Here is a 21,966-nt window from a genome sequence, read left to right on the forward strand (position 1 = left end):
ATGTTTTTGTCACTCTTGGGGTTTATTCCTGCCTACATTCATACGTCATACTGTTTGTGCCTATAACTGCTTTAAGTGCGTGTAAAATACTAGAATTATTTTGATCTTCATGTTGGAACTTGTGGGGCGTTATTGGCGAAATTCATAGGAATGGAGGTGGAGGCATTTTGGAAGGCTGTTACCTAATGAACTTCATTTGCAGGGTGAGAAAATGGCTTTCTGTTCAGTATCATTGACACATTTCTCAGGGATGGCATTTGCATTTGCATAGCATCACATTTCAAGCAAATATATTTACGTGTATGGAGTTCCAGTGATGATGTGTAGATAAAGCACTAGTAATTAATAGAATTACGTCAATGTAAAGCGCAGTAGAAGGACTCCGAAATGCAAAAGAATGTATACAATACATATACACTTCAGTAAGGCGAGGTAACAGGAAACAAAACCATTGAAGAGTCGACACCCCTTTTCCTGGGCCCATAAGATTCTCTACAAAGTAACGTCTAAGGTATAAATGTATTCGCCAGTTGTATTCACACATCCTGGTTCGAGACATGGTACCGAATCGCTTAGCATCAAATAATGGTAAATAAATGAACTTTTAATTCATACTCTTGCTGGCGGTGGTCTTCCTAAATACGTAGTACTTATCAGATGTCTCTGCATCAAGTTTACTGGCAGGAATACAACATAGTGGTTGGTTTTCTACTTTAGGCAAAAACTTCGGGAGATGACAACAAATACATCATATACTCAGCAATATGTGTTGTTTATAACAGATAACAAACGTGTTTTCTATGATCCCTGATTCTCCGAAGTTAGCTCACACTATGCTCGTGGATTTGAATTCGAGGGGTGTTCTTGTGAAAAGTCTATTGACATACGATGCATGTAAGTAATACGAAGATATTAAGTGAACACTTGAACAAATCTACAGAAATCATCAGCATCTGAACAACTTAACCAGTAGATTAATGTACCGCTGTAGACATTGCTTCTTTGGAAGCTGAATTAAAAAGATGATGAACAAGGTGACTACGAAGGGTAAGCGCGGCACATACTAATGTAAACAGCGGTAACAAATAGCTGCAGTTCGTAACAGATCACGACTCAGAACCAGGTCTACAAAGACAGCATGAAGACATTGCAGGAAATCAGTGAAACCATAAGATGTTGTGAACAGCAGCGATTCTATCCCACATTAAAAGCATGTGAACTTAAAAATTTCTTTTTCCTACTAGCAATGAGATTCTGAGTTTTTTGCCCCCATTTTCATACATCATGTGTTTTACAGCATTTCTCCCTGAGTACTTCTTAACACACACATAATGTTCGCGAATTGTTAATTATTTATAATCGCAAAAATTACTTTAAAATTAAGCAGCAGGTTAATGCTATTACTTACATGTATCACTGTCACATTTTCCGAACGATCATCATAAATTTTGAAACCGAAATTGTAAGGTATACTCTACTTCCGAATGTCTTTCGTGGTACCCAATAGGTAAGCAGGTGACGGATTCAGTCAAGAAACTACATAAACCTGTATCAATGTTACTGTGATATATACCACAGTGTGTAGCGAAAGTTTCGAGATTAATGTGCGTGATAAATTCCTTGTGGAAAATCTTTGTCGGATAGAGCACAAACAGCGACAAATTTCCCATTCTGTCACACAGTAATCTCAGCCAGAAGTGGTGTTGTCTTTACTCAGCGTAAGTGGGTTACTGTGCTTGTGTTAGTTTTATCGTGCGACGAGTCTTGAACTTTGCTGCGAGAGATCTCGATAAAGTGCTTGAGTGCGTGGAAGAATTATACGCTAAGCTGTAATAGCAATATCCATTTGTGAAACTATAGAATTATGCACTGCGTTAGATATGTTCGCGTGCTTCATATAGACTCTGCATCAGTCTCACAGCCTGTTCACGCCAGCTCCACATACAGGTACATCTGCACTTTTATGTTGACTAATGAACACATTAAAGAAACAATTGTACAAACTTTGCATAAAATATAAGATATAGAGAATTTTGTGAAAATATTGTGTAAACGTCTTAAGAAACGTGTAGGGGAAGTAGAGGAGTGTGCTCTAACTGCCATTTTTTTTTTTTGTAGCGGGGGGCAACAGTCTATAAAACTTATGAAACAGCTAAGAAAAATATTGAAAGACTGTAATGCTGGTGCACTCGAGTCGAGAGGTGTTGTGGGGGCGTGTAGATGCACATCGCCAGTGCTTTCCCTCGGGAAAGGCCGACTCTGAGTGTGTGAGAGCTATGAAAGTGCGCTGTGTGCCAGCTAACTACGCTACTGTCTATACCGGGGTCTTAGGCAGCTTGCGACGCGTCGGTGAGGTTGGCGTCTTGTCCTGGTCTCCTTCTGAAACACAAAAATCAAAAGTTCAGCGCGCAAGATACGTCTTGCTGTCAGGAATGCAGCGGTGTGCAAGCATCACCGAGCACGCCGCAGACAGACATGTTACAACACTGGTAAGTTTGAAAAACGGTGTGCAGTCGAAGCTTAAGGCGTGTTATTATTTCATATGATTTGCTGTCTGCACAGAACTCATACAGAAAAGTGTTTAGCGGTTTTCTGGGACGGAAGTGGGTGTTACATATTAGAGCACTATACACTATAATTGAAGCTGTTACGTTTCTCGCTGTTGGTAAAGCTTTTAATCATAAGAAACATCTACATAAATTCATCTGGGAAAATTCCTATTTTGTCATAGCTTTACAGCGGACTTAAAGCAGGTCCACTTCATATCATGCTTATTTGTTGTAGATACTTTGTCAGTACAGTACCTCTAAATTGACAATGGGAAATGTGCTTGTAACTCACCAAAAATAATCAACATGTAAAAAATACTGAATAAGACTCACCGGTCTGAGTACCCTGTAGTGGGACTAATATAAAACATTGTATTATTCTGTAAGCATTAAATTAGCTAAATTTTCTTTATATCAAGCCATTCATTGCAGTATATATGAACATTACGATACAGCTATACTCATTATGATGAAAGAAGAACCCTGACAAGTGGCAGCGCTGTTGCCAGCTTTCAGCTGCGAAGTTGGATAGACTGACGGTGGTGCGGAAGCTACGTGACCAAAACAGTGCCTTCTACAGAGCTTCGGCAACGTTGAGGCTTTGCCGTAGAGATGTGGTTAGTTGTGGCAGGCACGCGAATCAGTCGCGCACAACCACTTTGACTGTCAGGGCACTTCCTTCGCCACACGGACTATAGCTATCAAGATATACAAAAACGAAGAAACAAGATAATTAATTGAGCGTTGCAATCGTTTACTACATTGTACAACAACGACTCGCTACGGAATGAATGTTTTGTGTTTACAACAATTGTATAACGACCATTACACAATTCCATCAGAAAGGAAGAAATCCGCATTGAATCATTTGTGATAAAACTAATAACAGATGCTACGTTGTTATCTAGTCGGGTGGCTTTGAGGTCCACGGCTGCTGAAGATGTTCCACGCCCGAAGAACAATCGGCAATTTGAAACGGCTCATTTCAAAGCAAAGTGGGAGCACTTCTTACCTAAACTTTCACTATAAACTTTCGCTGTAACTCATTTCTTGGAGACAAACAAATATAACAATAGGATCACAACAGTACAGAGAAATGTCTCAAGGGGCCAAACTAAGTTGCTCCTTGAGAGTTCACTACACTTGTTGGAAACTATATAAGTTTATTTTCGATAGTTTATTTTTCAAGATAGTGAAAACATAACAGAATGATTAAGGCACATAACTGCTTACTGTCTCAGAGGTTTGGAAAGTGTTGTGGTCAATGTAAGTTATGTTGCTATCCATCCTCTGTCAGTTTCCATTATTCTTGCTCCAAGTACAGTCGCGGTCAGTTAGACTCAACTCCCATTTTTGATCGTCTAATAATTCAGCAGTTACACCGCATAATAAGCAATACAGAACATAGCATATGGCAAATTATCTTTTTTCCTTGCAGTAACAGTCGACCAGAAATGTCAGTGTTACAATTTCCGATATTCTGTTCCAAGAGACAGACGTTTTGTAACATATAACTTAACGAAATATTAGAAAATTCGCGTTACCTCTGGTTTGGGCCAGAGTTTACGTAACAGTACAGAGGAAACGATGGCGCGCAATATGAATCCTTCCCAACACTGCCATGACTCGTTGATTACTAAAGAATAATATGAAATTAATTACCGTCATTTTAAAAACCCACTCATTCTTACTTTCTGGTAGACTACAGTCGTCTTAATACAAAGATATTTGTACGATTTGTAGCAATAAAAATAATTATGTGTTAAAATATAATATGGTCTACCGCGTTCTTATTGCCACAGTTCCAGTTCAGAAAATATGTCAATTTACATAAGTGATGGTCTTTAAAGAGATTTCAAACTAATTATAGAGAACAAGTATGTGACGTATTACACCTAACTCGGAACAGCAGTTACTCCAGCCGAGAATTTAATGCTCATATTAAATACAGCTAACGACAAACCTTCTATCTTATCCATTAGTTCAGAAGTTATCTATTACTGCAATAACATTGAAGAGAATTAATTTCCTGAAGAGTCATGTGACACCTGATTGGCAGGTGCGTATCATACCAGTTCTTTCGTCTGTAATACTTACCCATACACTATAGTTCCCATTAATTGGGTGCATTTTGTAGATTTTAATACTGCCTAAACTACACGATACGTTTGGAAATCAGTCTCACTAGGTTATACGAAATGTAAATATATTCGATTACTAGCTACAACACATCGCAAATTATGTCTTGACTGATCTCTGGAACAGTTCTAGGCCTTGGTTAAGGATTATTCAGTTAAGTGCAAAGTCACTGAAAAGAACAGGTAGTACCATTTACAGCTTGTTACAACTACATGAGAGTTCACATCTCTTCAACAGAGGGTTTATAATAATTTAGAGGCAGGTAAGACATTAAAACAATACCTTCCAGTCAGATTAGGGTTAAGTATTCAAACTGTGTTCTAATCTGTCGTGAATAATAACTACACATACGGAGTCGCTTGAAAATACCTGCCATCTACTCAAATTCTAATTAGAGAGAATTAAAATAACTCCGTGATGTACCACAGACATAAGACCCACTTACCAAGCTGCGACCCCAGTGACTCAGAAGCTGGTTTTCTAGCAATCGGCTCGTCCAGCAAGTCACACATGCGACTGAAACAGAAAAAACCTTCTAATTTTTCATATTTCAGTGTCAGAGCAGTTGTCTAACAACATTACGAAAATATCATACAGGGAAGCACGGTGATAGAAAGTTGTTACTTAAACCAAAGAAATGTGACAAGTAAACAACATGGTACATAGTATGATGTGTCCAGGTCATAGATTGGCCTGAGCCCTGGGAGCTGAAAACAGGAACACAGCGAGCTGTTGCTTTAGTTAGGCAACTTGAGTCCTATTTGGGACGATCAGGGTTCAATGATCGTGCAGACATCCTGATTGTAAACGCCGTTTCTCTAATTGAGATCGTGCGAAAGCCGCGACGCTTTATTCAGAAAGTCATGTTTTTTTCCTTACCTCATTATTGTCCAACTGAACTAAAAGTGCTCCGTCTATAATGATGTGATTTTCATCGAACCTTTAACTTTTCTCCTGTCGTTCAAAACCATATGATTTCGCACTGGGCTTATTATTTGGTTCAACAAAGTTCCCAGACCCCTTCACAGAGAACATATTTACAGCACGGGTGACAGCTAATAGTAAGGAGGGTATGGTACATACAGGATTGGGTATTTAGGACCACAAGATGTTTTCTGTCGGTATTTCAGTCTAGGGAATGATTTTAGAATCAGATGAAGGCATTCGCTCTTGAGACCGCCATAAGCACTTTCCGCCATTTTCTACAGTTTTTGTTGTGCCAGAAATAAGGTTGTGTTTTGTGAAGCACTTGTAAATTTGGAGTTCTATAATGTGTTATATAATATATTAAACCTATTTGGATATATTGTTAATTCTTCAGTTACTGAATTTTATGGCAAGTAAAAGTCTATATGTTTTGAAATTAGTTGTATAACATGTAGACGATTAAACATTATTTCATCAGTCGTGCACTGTCTTGCAATTTGAAACAGAAGGAGCTCTTATACCACGGAACTCGTGAACTAACTGCGTTCCGTTAATGTCATAACAATCTTTAAAATGGAAATCTGAGTTGTATCTAAAAGCCTATTTTTCAAAATACGTTTAACTTGTAGCTCACTTTTGAAGGTACTTCTGCTTGATTTCAGTTACTGATTACTGGTGTGTAACAGAATAGTAACAGCAAGATTTACTCGACAGCAACGCTTTAAAACTCCTATAGAATATTTTTCCTAGGCATGTGACCACATTGTATCTTTGAACATGTTTTCAGTTTATAAAAGCCTAATCTTCTGGGGTATTTGTTGTAAATTTATAAAACAGAAAGCATCGCATAAAAAGTGAATGCCATCTTTTAAAAATGGAACAAGAAAGTATATTAAACTTCGATTACAGGGCTGGCTACAGGGGAAAGCATGAAAAGTCTTCCAAAATACAGTACTCTCCCTTCACCATAACCCATATTAAGAGTGGAAATGTTTGTCCACTTACATTTATTGGAATGTCCATCTCCTGTTAAGCATTATTGTAGTTGTAGGTTTTAGTCACTGTCATATGTCAAAGATATTGTGATAAGAATCTGTCATGTTAGACATTCTGCTCAGGAAGGATACTTCATAATACTGAGCCTTCCAATATTAGAACAATATTTCCTGGAAATTCCATGTTCAGGTTGAGAGAGGACAAGTTACTCACTCATTTTCCGCAAACAGGCAATTATTAAAGATTTTATTACAACCTGATGCACCTTGAGCGAGACTGTAGAAAGTTAAAGACCTGAGCAGATGTTGATGGAGCCTGGTAGGGCGCTAAAAGCATGAGGTATTTTTATGGTTCTTAGCTCGTAGAAACAGCATGTTTGGCGTTGAAAGCAATTACCGGCAAGCCCATACGTCGGTAAATCGTGCCGGATGGGCCCACAGCCATACAGGGCAGTCAGGGCAGCCCCTCCTTGAGACAGGTCTCCAGCAGAACAATGCCAAGCTACCTGTAGCAGCACAAGCGGAACGCTGGGCTGGGGGCGACGGACTCAAGGAGCGTGTCTACACAGTAGTCGTAAATCAGGTATTGTGTGCAGAACCATGCGTAATAAAAATTCACAAGTTTTCATGTTTGCCGATACTGCAAATAGGCCTGTGAACCACTTCCATCGGCTGCTCGGTTGTGTAAGAAACTTCAGCGTCTGAGAAATGTCTAGAAACAGAATCTTTATTACACCTCATAGCTAGGACTAACAAGCTCCAAGGCACAGGCGATTTAGATAATCTCTTTAAGATTGTATCTGTTCACTTGTTGGCATGGGAAGCGACAGCACTTTGTAGAAAATCATCTTCCCCCACCACAAAAACTTTAAAAAACCAGTAATTGACGGTTTAATTATTTTCCAGAGACGCAGGTTTCTTAACTCTTGCCCTGGTTTGACATGAGTTTGTGCTGTTGTTTGGGAGGGGATATTTAGCGCTTCTAGAGCCCTGAGATTGGCTCAAGACGGGGTGAAGGTGGTGTCGTTTGTGCACTTTGTGGGAAAACGGATTTTTTTTTTTTTCTGGAGAAGTGCGAGGCACTTGGGTGCAGGACTTTGGCTTGGTAAGAGCACTTCTGGTCGAAGCTCTGGCATGTGTGGTCGGTACTTGGGACCTGTCCTAAGACTGACTTTACTCGTGAATAGTTTAGACTGGGGAGCGTGAAGTTCTTAGTGTACCGATGGTGTGACTTCAAACATCTCGGACTACTCATTTGCTGAGGGCACACTTATTCGTTTTTGATTTACCAGTCTTGACATTTGGTACCCTTGTGCACACTGTCGTATAAGAGAGGCAAATCGGTCTTGGTAAGACCAGTGAACAGGTGAGTCACACACAGAAATCTACCGTGATTTCAGAGCTCTGGTAGAGAGTGAACTGCGATCCGTCTGCCTGACCGCTAGACCATGAGATTTTGGCATTTCTTTCATGGCCGCGATCGATTCACAGGTGCTGCCTTACGTCTCACTTCCACCATACCCATCTCGCCAGCTGCAAGTTAGATCGCCTCACGAAGCAAACAGCGTAAGCTACCGCCGCTCCGTCATTGTCAGGGCGTACCGATCTCAATCACCACTTGCTCTCAGCTGCACCTGTATAGTGAAACTACAGTAGATTTGACCAATCAAAATCTGCTCAGCGTCAGATCAATTCAGATTGCGTTATCCACATTTTAAGGCCAGAGTACTTGACTCACTTCTGCCACAGAGGATCCTTGTCCATTGTGGTCTTAAACTACCTGTTAGTTGCTTACGGTATTCAATCAAAAATTATTTAGCATAATTTATGTCTGTTTTTTCTTTTGAAAAATAAAAGTTGTACTAAATTTTACTTCATTCTCAATCATTTTTACAGTCCCCACAGGGTTAACTTACAAAGGTTAAATATTTCGAATTTCTTACTGTAGTAGAATTTAATTTAAAATAAAAATATAAGATCATTCCAGCCATACAAGGCGAACAGTACGAATAGCTATTCTAAGCTGAAATTTGAGCTGATATTGGATGTGCGTCCCCTATAAGAAATTTAACAGACTAGTATAAGGAATGTTGTTGTTCTCGTCTTCAGTCCAAAGACTGGTTCGACGGAGCTCTCCGCGCTACTCTATCCTGTACAAGCCTCTTCATCTTCTAATAACTACTGCAACCTACATCCTTCTGAATTTGCTTTCTGTGGTCAATTCTCCATCTCCATCTACCGTTTTTACACCCAAACACTTCCCACCAGTGCTAAATTTATCATCCCTTATGTCTCAGAATGTGTCCGATCAACCGATCCCTTCTTTTAGTCCAGCTGTGAAAGAAATTTCTTGTCTCACGAATTCTACCCATTATCTCCTCATTAGTTATGTGATCTACTCACCTAATCTACAACATTCTTCTGCAACACAATATTTCAAAAGCTTATATGCCCTCCTTGTCTAAACTGTTTATCGTCCATTTAAGTTCCATAAATTCCAGACAAAACCTTCAGAAAAGACTTCCTAAGACTTAGGTCTGTTTTCGATGTTAACAAAATTCTCTTCTTCAGAAACGCTTTTCTTGCCATTGCCATTGCCTTTCATTTACTCTCTCCTTTGACCATGAGAAGTTACTTTGCTGCCCTAATAGCAAAACTCTTCTACTACTTTAAGTATCTCATTTCCTAATCTAATTCCCTCAGCATCACCTGATTTAATTCAGTTGCATTCTGTTACCCCTATATTACTTTCGTTTATGTTCATCTTACAGTATATCTTCCTCTTAAGAAATAGTACGCTCTATTCAATCCGCATTCCAAGTCGTTTGCTGTCTCTGACAGAATTACATCGTCGGCTAACCTCCAAGTAGGCATATCTTCTCCCTGAACTTTAACTCCTTCTACAAATTTTTTTTTTTTTGGTTTCCCTGACTGCTTGCTCAATGTACAGATTGAATAACATCAGGGGTAGGCTACTACCCTGTCTCACTCCCTTCTCAAACAGTCCGTCCCTTTCGTGCCCCTCGACTCCTATAACTACCGTCGGGTTTCTGTACAAATGATAAACAGCCTTTCGCTCCCTGTATTTTACCCCTGCTACTTTCAGAGTTTCAAAGGGTTTATTCAAGTCAACACTGTCAAAAGATTTCTCTAAGTCTACAAATGCTTGAAACCTACGTTAGCCTTTCTTTAACCTATATTCTAAGATAGGTCGTAGGACCAGTACTGCTTCGCGTGTTTCAAGGCTGCTTGCCTTATATGTATATGCACTGAAGCTCCAAAAGAGCCGGTATAGGCATGCGCATTCAAATACAGAGATATTTAAAAGATACAATATGGCGTTGCTGTCGGAAACGTCAATCCAAGACAATATGTGTCTGGCGCAGCTGTTAGATCGGTAGTGCTGCTACAATGGCAGGTTATCAAGATTTAACTGAGTTTTTACACAGTGTTATAGTCGGCGCAAGAGCGATGGGACACAGCATCTCCGAGGTAGCATTGAAATGGGGATTCTCCCGTACGACCCTTTCACGAGTGTACCGTGAATATCAGGAATACCATAAAACATCAAATCTCTGACATCGCTGCGGCCTGAAAAAGATCCTGCAAGCACGGGAACGAAGACGACTGAATAGAATCGTTCAACGTGACAGCAGTGGAAACCTTCTGCAAATTGCTGGAGATTTCAGTGCTGGGCCATCAACAAGTATCAGCGTGCGAACCATTCAACGAAACATCATCGATATGGGCTTTTGGAGCCGAAGGCCCACTCATGTACCCTTGATGACTGCACGACACAAACTTTTACGCCTGGCCTGGGCCTGTCAGTATCCTCACTGGACTGTTGATGAATGGAAACTTGTTGCCTGGTCGGACGAGTCTCGTTTCAAATTGTATCGAGCAGATGGAGACAATCTCATGAATCAATGGACCCTGCATGTTAGGAGGGGATCGTTCAAGCTAGTGGAGGCTCTGCAATGTTGTGGAGCGTGTACAGTTGGAGTGATATGCGACGCCTGATACGTCTGGATACGACTGTGACAATTACGTAAGCGTCCTTTCTGATCACCTGCATCCATTCATGTCTATTGTGCATTCCAGCGGTCTTGAGCAATTCCAGCAGGACAATACGACATCCCAAACGTCTGGAATTGCTGCAGAGTGGCTCCAGGGACACTCTTCTGAGTTTAAATACTTCCGCTGGCCACCGAATTCCCCAAACAGCAACATTATTGAGCATATTTGTGATGCCTTGTAACGTGCTGTTCAGAAGAGATATCCACCACCTCGTACTCTTACGGATTTATGGACAGCCCTGCAGGATTCATGGTGTCAATTTGCTCCAGCACTACTTCCGACATTAGTCGAGTCCATGCCACGTCGTGTTGCGGCACTTCTGCATGCTCGCGGGGGCCCTACACGATATTAGGCAAATTTACCAGTTTATTTGGCTATTCAGTGTAGAAAGGATGCAGGTTTGTCTTTATAAACAAATAAAAAATCTTGTTTATTAACTGCATGAAGGATGTATGAGATCTTCAGTACCAAAGCCTGCCGTATTTTCGACAGTCTGGAAGAACATCTGGGGATGAAAGATTTGCAACGTTTAGGACTTTCACACAGGTTTTCGAATGGCTCCTTGACCAACGAGTGGATTTCTATCACCGACGTACTAAAACATTGGTAGAACGTTCTGACAAGGACCTGGTGGCTATTTTTAAAAATAGCGCCAGGGGTCTTGGTCACTGCAGTTATTGAAAGTTAGTTGGCCTGCTATCATGATGCATAACTTACTTTTTAAGGGACTCTCATGTATGGCTGCAGACATGTTACTGAGGAAGTGGAAGCGGACAGTCATCATCAAACTCCGCTGTTCTTTTTTGGAAATCAATCCGAGGGTTGATTTGCACCAGTGAAATTTTCTGCAGATCTCTTGTCTTCAGTCTTTCGAATTTCATATTTATTTTTCGGTAGGTATTAAATTTCATGTGAGCATAATTTGGTCTGTGTATCATAATCGTAGTCTTCAAATGGCTCTGAGCCTTATGGGACTTAACATCTGAGGTCATCAGTCCCCTAGAACTTAGAACTACTTAAACCTAACTAACCTAAGGACAACACACAAGTCCATGCCCGAGGCAGGATTCGAACCTGCGACCGTAGCGGTCGCGTGGTACCTCGCCCAGAACCGCTCGGCCACAGCGGCCGGCTCAATCGTAATGTTCCTGTAGCTCTATTTTCATTAACATACTGCTCTATTAAGTTGCTCGGAAGTCCCTCGTGTCTCATTAGAGAGGCAGTAAGCTGTACTATACTTTTGACTGCATCTCCACAGGCTTCTCTTCTCACTTTCTGTGTTGAAGACCTGTTCGTCTCTAACAGTGTCAGTCCACTTTGTTTTAAGCGTGCGTTTATAACACCACATCGCAAAAGAATTTAGGCTCTTGTATTCCTCAGTTCCCAGAGTCCTGGCTTCACAGGCAAAACATGTAAGACTGCTTTCAAAAACCTTTACCTGCTTTTTGAAGTGAAGATATTTTACTTGTTTTTGAGGACAGTTCTTGCTTGAAAAATTCTGCTTCTGACTTCTCCCTTGTTCCATCCATCCCTGCTGATCTTTCTTAATGAATGAGTAACAGAAATAACTTGCTCAAGTAGCTCCTACGTAAGATCGGACTTTATTTCTATTCTCTATCACATACCATAATTTTTGTTTTGGACATATTTATTTTCATACTACTTTCTTCCTCATAATTAGCATTGCTTTAAGGTCTTCTGCACTTTCATCTATGCAGGTACATCATGTGCATAGCTTAAAACATCCGTTCTTTGACCTGTATTAGGACACCTTGTCTTGTCTAAGTACCTTTTTCATAAGGGACACAAAAATGAAAACGAGACAGATGGAAATAAAGTAAGTGAATATTAATTATTTCAGAAGTGATCGCCGTAACAGCCATAATCATTAATCCCACTGAGACACAAGGAGGCCAATGCCTCCATGGGAAAAATGTTTCGGATGGCTTACGGAAACATGATTGTACCCAGGCGTGCTCCTCTTAGTCCGAAGCAAATTGACGGCCATCAGTGTCATTCTTCAAGGCTTGAAAAATATGGAAATAGTATGGGGAGAGATCGGTACTGTATGGAGGATGTGTAAGGACTTCTAAGGGAAACTACTGCAGCGTTCTTGAAATAATCTTGGCAAATGTGAGAAGGCCTTTAAACATGCTCCTTGCATTCCCGATCTCTCCCCATTCGATTTCCATATATTTAGAGCCTTGGAGAAAGACACTGGTGGCCGTCAATTTGCTTCGGACCAAGAGGTGCATTATTACGGCATATTGATAATGTTTACTTTATGGACCATCTGACAGCAACTGAATGAAACACAATTTTAGTGACATACGCGTTTCCCCCTTATTGTGTGTCATTCAGTTGCTGTCAGACGGTCAATAAATTATCAATATACCGTAATATTACACGCAACTGAGGAAGACAGACTACAAAAGAAGAGGTGCATGTCAGCCTACAATCGTTCCGTAGGCAACCACAGACATTTCTCCATGAAGGCATTGATCATCTTATCTCATAGTTGGATAAATGTATTAAGTTATTGTGATTACTTTTGAAATAATAAAAGGCTTACTCACCTTTTTCTATGGTCTCGTTTTCATTTGAATGTCCCTTATATTTAGAGGTTAACTGTAATCAGTGATAATTTACAACCTTGTCTCGAACACTTCTTCGTATCGGCACTTCTTGGTTTATTTTTCCAACAGTAACAGCTGTCTCATCGTTCACTACTGTCTGTTTCGACTTTTTTCAAGTCTTCAAACATTTTGCTCCATGTTAGTTATTGAAGGCTTCTATTACGTCTATGAGAGCAATGTACACTCCTGGAAATTGAAATAAGAACACCGTGAATTCATTGTCCCAGGAAGGGGAAACTTTATTGACACATTCCTGGGGTCAGATACATCACATGATCACACTGACAGAACCACAGGCACATAGACACAGGCAACAGAGCATGCACAATGTCGGCACTAGTACAGTGTATATCCACCTTTCGCAGCAATGCAGGCTCCCATGGAGACGATCGTAGAGATGCTGGATGTAGTCCTGTGGAACGGTTTGCCATGCCATTTCCACCTGGCGCCTCAGTTGGAACAGCGTTCGTGCTGGACGTGCAGACCGCGTGATACGACGCTTCATCCAGTCCCAAACATGTTCAATGGGGGACAGATCCGGAGATCTTGCTGGCCAGGGTAGTTGACTTACACCTTCTAGAGCACGTTGGGTGGCACGGGATACATGCGGACGTGCATTGTCCTGTTGGAACAGCAAGTTCCCTTGCCGGTCTAGGAATGGTAGAACGATGGGTTCGATGACGGTTTGGATGTACCGTGCACTATTCAGTGTCCCCTCGACGATCACCAGTGGTGTACGGCCAGTGTAGGAGATCGCTCCCCACACCATGATGCCGGGTGTTGGCCCTGTGTGCCTCGGTCGTATGCAGTCCTGATTGTGGCGCTCACCTGCACGGCGCCAAACACGCATACGACCATCATTGGCACCAAGGCAGAAGCGACTCTCATCGCTAAAGACGACACGTCTCCATTCGTCCCTCCATTCACGCCTGTCGCGACACCACTGGAGGCGGGCTACACGATGTTGGGGCGTGAGCGGAAGACGGCCTAACGGTATGCGGGACCGTAGCCCAGCTTCATGGAGACGGTTGCGAATGGTCCTCGCCGATACCCCAGGAGCAACAGTGTCCCTAATTTGCTGGGAAGTGGCGGTGCGGTCCCCTACGGCACTGCGTAGGATCCTACGGTCTTGGCGTGCATCCGTGTGTCGCTGCGGTCCGGTCCCAGGTGGACGGGCACGTGCACCTTCCGCCGACCACTGGCGACAACATCGATGTACTGTGGAGACCTCACGCCCCACGTGTTGAGCAATTCGGCGGTACGTCCACCCGGCCTCCCGCATGCCCACTATACGCCCTCGCTCAAAGTCCGTCAACTGCACATACGGTTCACGTCCACGCTGTCGCGGCATGCTACCAGTGTTAAAGACTGCGATGGAGCTCCGTATGCCACGGCAAACTGGCTGACACTGACGGCGGCGGTGCACAAATGCTGCGCAGCTAGCGCCATTCGACGGCCAACACCGCGGTTCCTGGTGTGTCCGCTGTGCCGTGCGTGTGATCATTGCTTGTACAGCCCTCTCGCAGTGTCCGGAGCAAGTATGGTGGGTCTGACACACCGGTGTCAATGTGTTCTTTTTTCCATTTCCAGGAGTGTATGTAGCTAGTACTAGTTGTTTCTGTGCAGCTGAATTTAGAGCTACTTCTTTGTACTGTTTTTTGTTTTTTTTTTTTTTTTTGTTTTGCGGAATTGAGACTCATTTTCAGGGATTTGTAGCTTCAGCTTTGTGCTATATGCCGTTTAGGACAACTGTGGTTACCATTTAGAAGCATGAATTACTAGACTCAGAGTTCTAAAATTTTCAAATTTTCTGGCGTTTCTTGTCTAGAGAATGAGTATCAACAAATATTTCTCTGAATCTGGGATCAGCTTCCCCTGTTCATGCATACTGCATGCGACGTTAAACATAACAATTTTCGTTTGAAGTCCTCCTTACCTAACGAGTTCAGCTGGAATGTTGTCGTAACAGGAAATTGCTATTTTTCAGTTTCTTCGGAGCTAACTGAAAACCCTTTTTCCAAGATAGGTTCACCCAAGTTATTTGCATTTACCTCTGTTTCATCCTCAATAGTGTTTTGAGACACTTCTTCTCCGCTATACTCTTTTCCTAGGTACTGTTTCTATCTTCTAGCATTTTCATCATCATCATCATTATCCAATCTATTATTATTTCCATTCATAAGTGTTCTGCTTCTATTCCTTTTGTCTTTTGTCTGATTTGTACACTTTGTCTTTGTATTCTTTTTTTACTTTACCTACACTTGAGATGTACACTTGAGTTATTCTTCTCTTGCTTATGTTTCCTCTCTATTGATTCTGTTCCTTGCGATTTTATATCTCTTTTCATTTAAAAGACATTATTTAGTGACTTACAGTACACGGATATATTACATTAACTTCTTGTAAAATGAGTGCGCAGACTGTATGAATTGTCAAAATGACGTCGTGTTCCACCTACAGCTATTAGCGGAATATGGCTTCCTCTCAACAATGTAATACATGTCGTACACCTAGAAGTATTTGAAACAAATATCCGAAACATAGTGAAATAAATTAAAGAAAAGGTAGCTAAACAGTGCCACATGGTAGAGAACTGTGTTATCGAAGTCTGACTTGTTATTTCTTTAAAAAGTTCTGAAAATGATAGTTTATAAGCGTTGCAATTCTTTTAAAACGATTAAATACTTTGTGGCGCCGCATTCATACTTTTACAGAGAGTAGTTTCTCAACATGGTGAAAGAATCGTAAGTTAATGTTTGAAACACAAATGTAATTCCACTTCAGTCCTGCTACTAAACAATATTCCTTAGTTGTGCACAAATGGAATCATTAGGATTTTTTAACTTGTGCGTGTTTAAATGTGCTTACAATGAACACTGTTGTGGATGACGCATTTCTAAGAGAGTGAATATGTAATAATATACAAAATAACAACAACAAAACATAACCTACTTATTCAAGCTTGTATCGGCGATTTTCTTAATTCTACCTGTATGAAAAAATACAAAAATGAGAAATTTAGCTATTCATGATTCGAGCGAGAATATGCACATGATCCTATAAAAATCATTACAGCCACAGAATGAAAACAGTACTAGGAGAACAGATATTTTGCTAATTCTCTACTTTTGAGTCACTTATCTGTAACTAATATAATACAGTTTACCACTTTCGGAATCACGCCAACAGTTATAAGCAACAAATACAACTGCGAGCTACTAAGAAACGTTGAAATTTTGAGCCCACAGATGTTTCTACGAAGCTATATACTATGTAGCAAGCACTCTGTCTTCAGGCGACTAGTGGTCCATCGAGACCATCCGACCGCCATGTCATTCTCAGCTGAGGATGTGGATAGGAGGGGCGTGTGGTCAGCATCATAATGATGGTGTTGTTTGACTGGAGTCGCTATTATTCTGTTGAGTAGTTCCTCAATTGGCATCACGAGGCTGAGTGCGCCCCAAAAAATGGTAACAGTGCATGCTGACCCAGACGGTCACCTAACCAAGTGCTGGCCACGCCCGACAGCGCTTAACTTCCGTGATCTGACGGGGACCGGTGGATCCACTGCGCAAGGCTGTTGCCTATATGCTACGTAACAGTTCTAAATTGCTGCACTTTAGTGTCTTCTTGCATCCCCTGGTTACTCAGTGAATCACAAATAAAAATTTGCACCAAACACAAGTTTTCTCATTACAGACGATAAAAATCTACAGAGAGAGTTGTTTACTTAAAATATCAGTGTCATTTACCAGTCTTACGGGAGTGTTGGGTCTGTTGCACGTTCATGTTATTAAAAGCCAGAATTTTGTGAGTGAAGTATTATGATGGTGCAAACTCACAAGTCTGTGGCGTGTTCGACGAGCAGCTCTGCGGATTCTCCGGAACGGTCCATGATGGCGCATACCTCCTCGAAGCTTCGGTCCACCAGCGACACGCCATCCCACTCCAGTACCTATGGGCAAAGCAATGCGTACACCTGAGATTCGTTCGGATCTACAAAGCGAACGACGAAAATATTTGTAAACTTTGCGATGATGTAATCAGCACTATGCTGGACATCTCTTGATAGACTTTTCTGTTGATGAAATTCTGAAAATTTTCTTCGGTATATGCTGAGTATAACAATATTTACAAGTAACTGTGTTTGTAATGGAAATGCCGTGTGGCTAGGGTCTCCCGTCGGGTAGACCGTTAGCCTGGTGCAAGTCTTTGGAGTTGACGTCACTTCGGCGACTTGCGTGTCGATGGGGATGAAATGACGATGATAAGGACAACACAACACACAGTCCCTGAGCGGAGAAAATCTCCGACCCAGCCGGGAAGTATTTGTAATTAACCAGTTTAGGAAAACGTTTGGAATGGAAGCCGCTGCGGTATGTGAGATTTGAGCAGACGCTTTGTTTCTGTATTGCTTACGTGTCGCAGCAATATCTGTGTGAGTGGTTCGTAGAAGGGCGGAAAGGATATTACTGCAATATCAGAATAGTCACGGTGAAGGGCGACGGGAGAGGGCACCTCTCAGAGTGACTAAGGAATTGTGGAGGGCGTAGACGAAATGGTTGAAGAGAAGAGACTGTCCAGTATGATGGCACTTGCACTTTTATGACAACAACGAAGTGGAAGCAGCTGAACTAGGCGATTATCATTCTTTTACCATGGCATATTTCTGCAACAGATGTATACAAAAACTTATTCCGTGCAGTGATAATGTTTCAGCAACGGTGCTAATTATATATGAAAGTAAGACAAGGATAATGCAAGCGTGTACAACGTACAGCATCTACAACCTTTCTCTATAAATCACTGAAGCGCAGGGCGTAGTGTAGTTTACACTGTAAACACATTACGATTTCTTTCGATTCCATTCGCTTGTGAAACGCGAGAATAATTTTTGCTTAGATGCCCCTGTGCGCACTGTAATTAGTCAAATTTAGTATTCGCGACTCCCATGACATCAATAGGTAGGGTACTATAGTATACGAGGGTTATTAGGAAGGTTTGGAACGATAGGTTGCGAAATGGAAACCACAGTGAAAATCAAAACTGTTTTATTTGCAACAATTAGCTACAACTTCCAGCTACTTATCTCCTTAGTCGCCGATCCGACTTGCACGTTTGTCGTAGTTTTGTACCAACTTTCCAATACCCTCGTTAAAGAAACCAGCCGCCAGTGCTTTCCGCCAATTCTCTACGCTGGTCTACAGCTCGTTGTCTTTGCCAAAATGTTGTCTTTATTGGTTCAAATGGCTATAAGCACTATGGGACTTAACATCTGAGGTCATCAGTCCCATAGACTTAGAAATACTTAAACCTAACTAACCTAAGGACATGGCACACATCCATACCCGAGGCAGAATTCGAACCTGCGACCGTAGCAGCCAAGTGGTTCTGGACTGAAGCACCTAGAACCGCTCGGCCACAGCAGCCGGCGTCTTCATTGCCAGTGGTTCATGTGAGCAGAGCTGACACTCAGAGAGAGACAATTACGGGCTGTATTGTGAGTAATCTAACATTTCCAATTGAAAACGATGCAGTAGCATCTTCATTGCCCTTGCAGAGTGCGGCTGAGAATTGTCTTGAAGAAGAAAGCACATGACAATTATACAGGGTGGTCCATTGATCGTGACCGGGCCAAATATCTCACGAAATAAGCGTCAAACGGAAAAACTACAAAGAACGAAACTTGTCTAGCTTGAAGGGGGAAGCCAGATGGCGCTATGGCTGGCCCGCTAGATGGCGCTGCCATAGGTCAAACGGATATCAACTGCGTTCTTTCAAATAGGAACCTCCATTTTTTATTACATATTCGTGTAGTACGTAAAGAAATATGAATGTTTTAGTTGGACCACTTTTTTGCTTTGTTATAGATAGCGCTGTAATAGTCACAAACATATAAGTACGTGGTATCACGTTACATTCCGGCAGTGCGGACGGTATTTGCTTCGTGATACATTACCCGTGTTAAAGGGGACCGTTTACCCATTGTGGAAAAGGTCGATATCGTGTTGATGTATCGCTATTGTGATCAAAATGCCCAACGGCGTGTGGTATGTATGCTGCTCGGTATCCTGGACGACATCATCGAAGTGTCCGGACCGTTCGCCAGATAGTTACATTAGTTAAGGAAACAGGAAGTGTTCACCCACATGTGAAACGTCAACCACGACCTGCAACAAACGATGATGCCCAAGTAGGTGTTTTAGGTGCTGTTGTCGCTAATCCGCACATCAGTAGCAGACAAATTGCGCGAGAATCGGGAATCTCAAAAACGTCGGTGTTGAGAATGCATCAACATTGATTCCACAGTACCATATTTCTATGCACCTGGAATTGCATGGCGAAGAGTTTGAACGTCGTGTACAGTTCTGCCACTGGGAACAAGAGAAATTACGGAACGATGACAGATTTTTTGCACGCGTTCTATTTAGCGATGAAGCGTCATTTACCAACAGCGGTAACGTAAACTGGCATAATATGCACTATTGGGCAACGGAAAATCCAGGATGGCTGCGACAAGTGGAACATCACCGACCTTGTCGGGTTAATGTATGGTGTGGCCTTATGGGAGGAAGGATAACTGGCCCCCATTTTATCGATGGCAATCTATATGGTGCAATGTATGCTGATTTCCTACGTAATGTTCTACCGATGTTACTACAAGATGTTTCACTGCATGACAGAATGGCAATGTACTTCCAACATCATTGATGTCCGGCACATAGCTCGCGTACGGTTGAAGCGGTATTGAATAGCATATTTCGTGACAGGTGGATTGGTCGTTGAAGCACCACACCGTGGCCCGCACGTTCACCGGATCTGACGTCCCCGGATTTCTTTCTGTGGGGAAAGTTGAAGAATATTTGCTATCGTGATCCACCGACAACGCCTGACAACATGCGTCAGCGCATTGAAAATGCATGTGCGAAAATTACGGAAGGCGAACTACTCGCTGTTGGGAGGAATGTCGTTACACGTATTGCCAAATGCATTGAGGTTGACGGACATAATTTTGAGCATTTATTGCATTAATGTGGTATTTAAAGGTAATTACGCTGTAACAGCATGTGTTCTCAGAAATGATAAGTTCACAAAGGTACATGTATCACATTGGAACAACCGAAATAAAATGTTCAAATGTACCTACGTTTTGTATTTTAATTTAAAACACCTACCTGTTACCAACTGTTCGTCTAAAATTGTGAGCCGTATGTTTGTGGCTATTACAGCGCCATCTATCACAAAGCGAAAAAAGTGGTCCAACTAAAACATTCATATTTCTCTACGTACTACACGAATATGTAATAAAAAATGGGCGTTCCTGTTTAAAAAGACACAGTTGATATTCGTTTGACCCATCTAGCGGGCCAACCATAGAGCCATCTGGTTTCCCTCTTCAAGCTAGACGAGTTTTGTTGTTCGTAGTATTTTCGTTTGATGCTTCTTTCGTGAGATATTTGTCCCTGTCACTATCAATGGACCACCCTGTACAATGTTGGTTGCATAGCTTGAGGCGAAATTTCTCAGCAGGCCCTCGTCTTGGCGGGAGACACTACTGTTCTAGGCATCTTATGTGCTCCCTGTGTGCTCAGAACTAAAAAGAACGACGTAACGCGATCGACGGGCATACTAGAGATACTGCCCAAGACACCCGTGCAAAACTCCATCGGATTTTCATTGTGGTTTCCATTTCGCAACCGATCGTTCCTTAGTTTCCGCATAACCGTTGTACTATAGCATATAGCATAATTCCGACTTAAGTCCGGTTCTTGAAACTTCGTGCGTCTATTTTCGAAGAATATTAGTTGTCTATTTTCAGTTGTTTGCAATTTCAGGTTCTTCAAGATTCCCGTGACGCTCTCCCGTGCGTCAAACAAAACCATTCGTGCTTCTCTTCTTTTAATATGTTCAGTATCCCATATCAAACCTATTTCGTGTGGTAATAATATTCTAAGAAAGCGTACGACTGTTTTGTAGGGAATCTCCTGTACAGACTGTCCTAATTTCCCTGTGTCCACCGACGAAAGTAAGTGTTTCTCTTTGTTCACCTTAGATTGAGTCTATGTGATCATCAAATTTCATATCACTGCTGTGGAACGCAGTAGTGCAGAGATTCTGCGTGGCAAGTCCTTGGTAGGTTGCCATACTATGTGGCACTAGACATCTAAGCACATGTCACGTAATATGCCTAAATTACCGGCCTGTGGTTTGTGTGTGCGGAAATGGCGGCCTATAGCGCCCCAGCTGTGTTCTGTCGCGTTCAGATGAAGCGAATCTGGTGATCATTAAATCAACGTGAATTCGCTGTCATGCTCCTCAGTCTGTTGTAGGACGATTGCAGTCTTTTGAGATGGACAACAAGTATCCTGATGGAAGATACCATCGCCTTTGGGGAAGACATCAAGCATAACGGGATACAAGAGATCATCAGTAATGGTCGACAGCTGTCATAGTGCATTCTATTACTACCATTCGTCCCACGCAAGTCCGGTAAATGTTCCCCATAACACAATGATGCCTCCACAGGCGGCTTTCGTGGCACGGTGCACGTTTCGAGCAGCCTTTAGGCTGGATGGCGGCGTGCGTGGACACTGCCTTCAGCCTGGTGTACCAACAAATGTGATTCAAGTGACACATGTCCTT

The 21,966-nt window shown here is 41.9% G+C and overlaps 1 protein-coding gene across 1 annotated transcript in view; it reads right to left on the reverse strand.

Annotated features, from left to right (window-relative positions):
- Nucleotides 1–2,314: 2,314 nt before the first annotated feature.
- LOC126474601 (uncharacterized) overlaps nucleotides 2,315–21,966 on the reverse strand; it is a 692,800-nt gene continuing 673,148 nt past the window's right edge. The window contains exons 12-14 of the mRNA XM_050102077.1: nucleotides 17,166–17,278; nucleotides 5,134–5,204; nucleotides 2,315–2,379 (exon numbers count right to left, since the gene is read on the reverse strand). Of these exons, the coding sequence (XP_049958034.1) occupies nucleotides 2,315–2,379; nucleotides 5,134–5,204; nucleotides 17,166–17,278 (249 nt within the window). The remainder of the gene's footprint in view (nucleotides 2,380–5,133; nucleotides 5,205–17,165; nucleotides 17,279–21,966) is intronic.

This window comes from Schistocerca serialis, chromosome 4 (assembly GCF_023864345.2).
Source record: "Schistocerca serialis cubense isolate TAMUIC-IGC-003099 chromosome 4, iqSchSeri2.2, whole genome shotgun sequence".
Taxonomy (NCBI): domain Eukaryota; kingdom Metazoa; phylum Arthropoda; class Insecta; order Orthoptera; family Acrididae; genus Schistocerca; species Schistocerca serialis.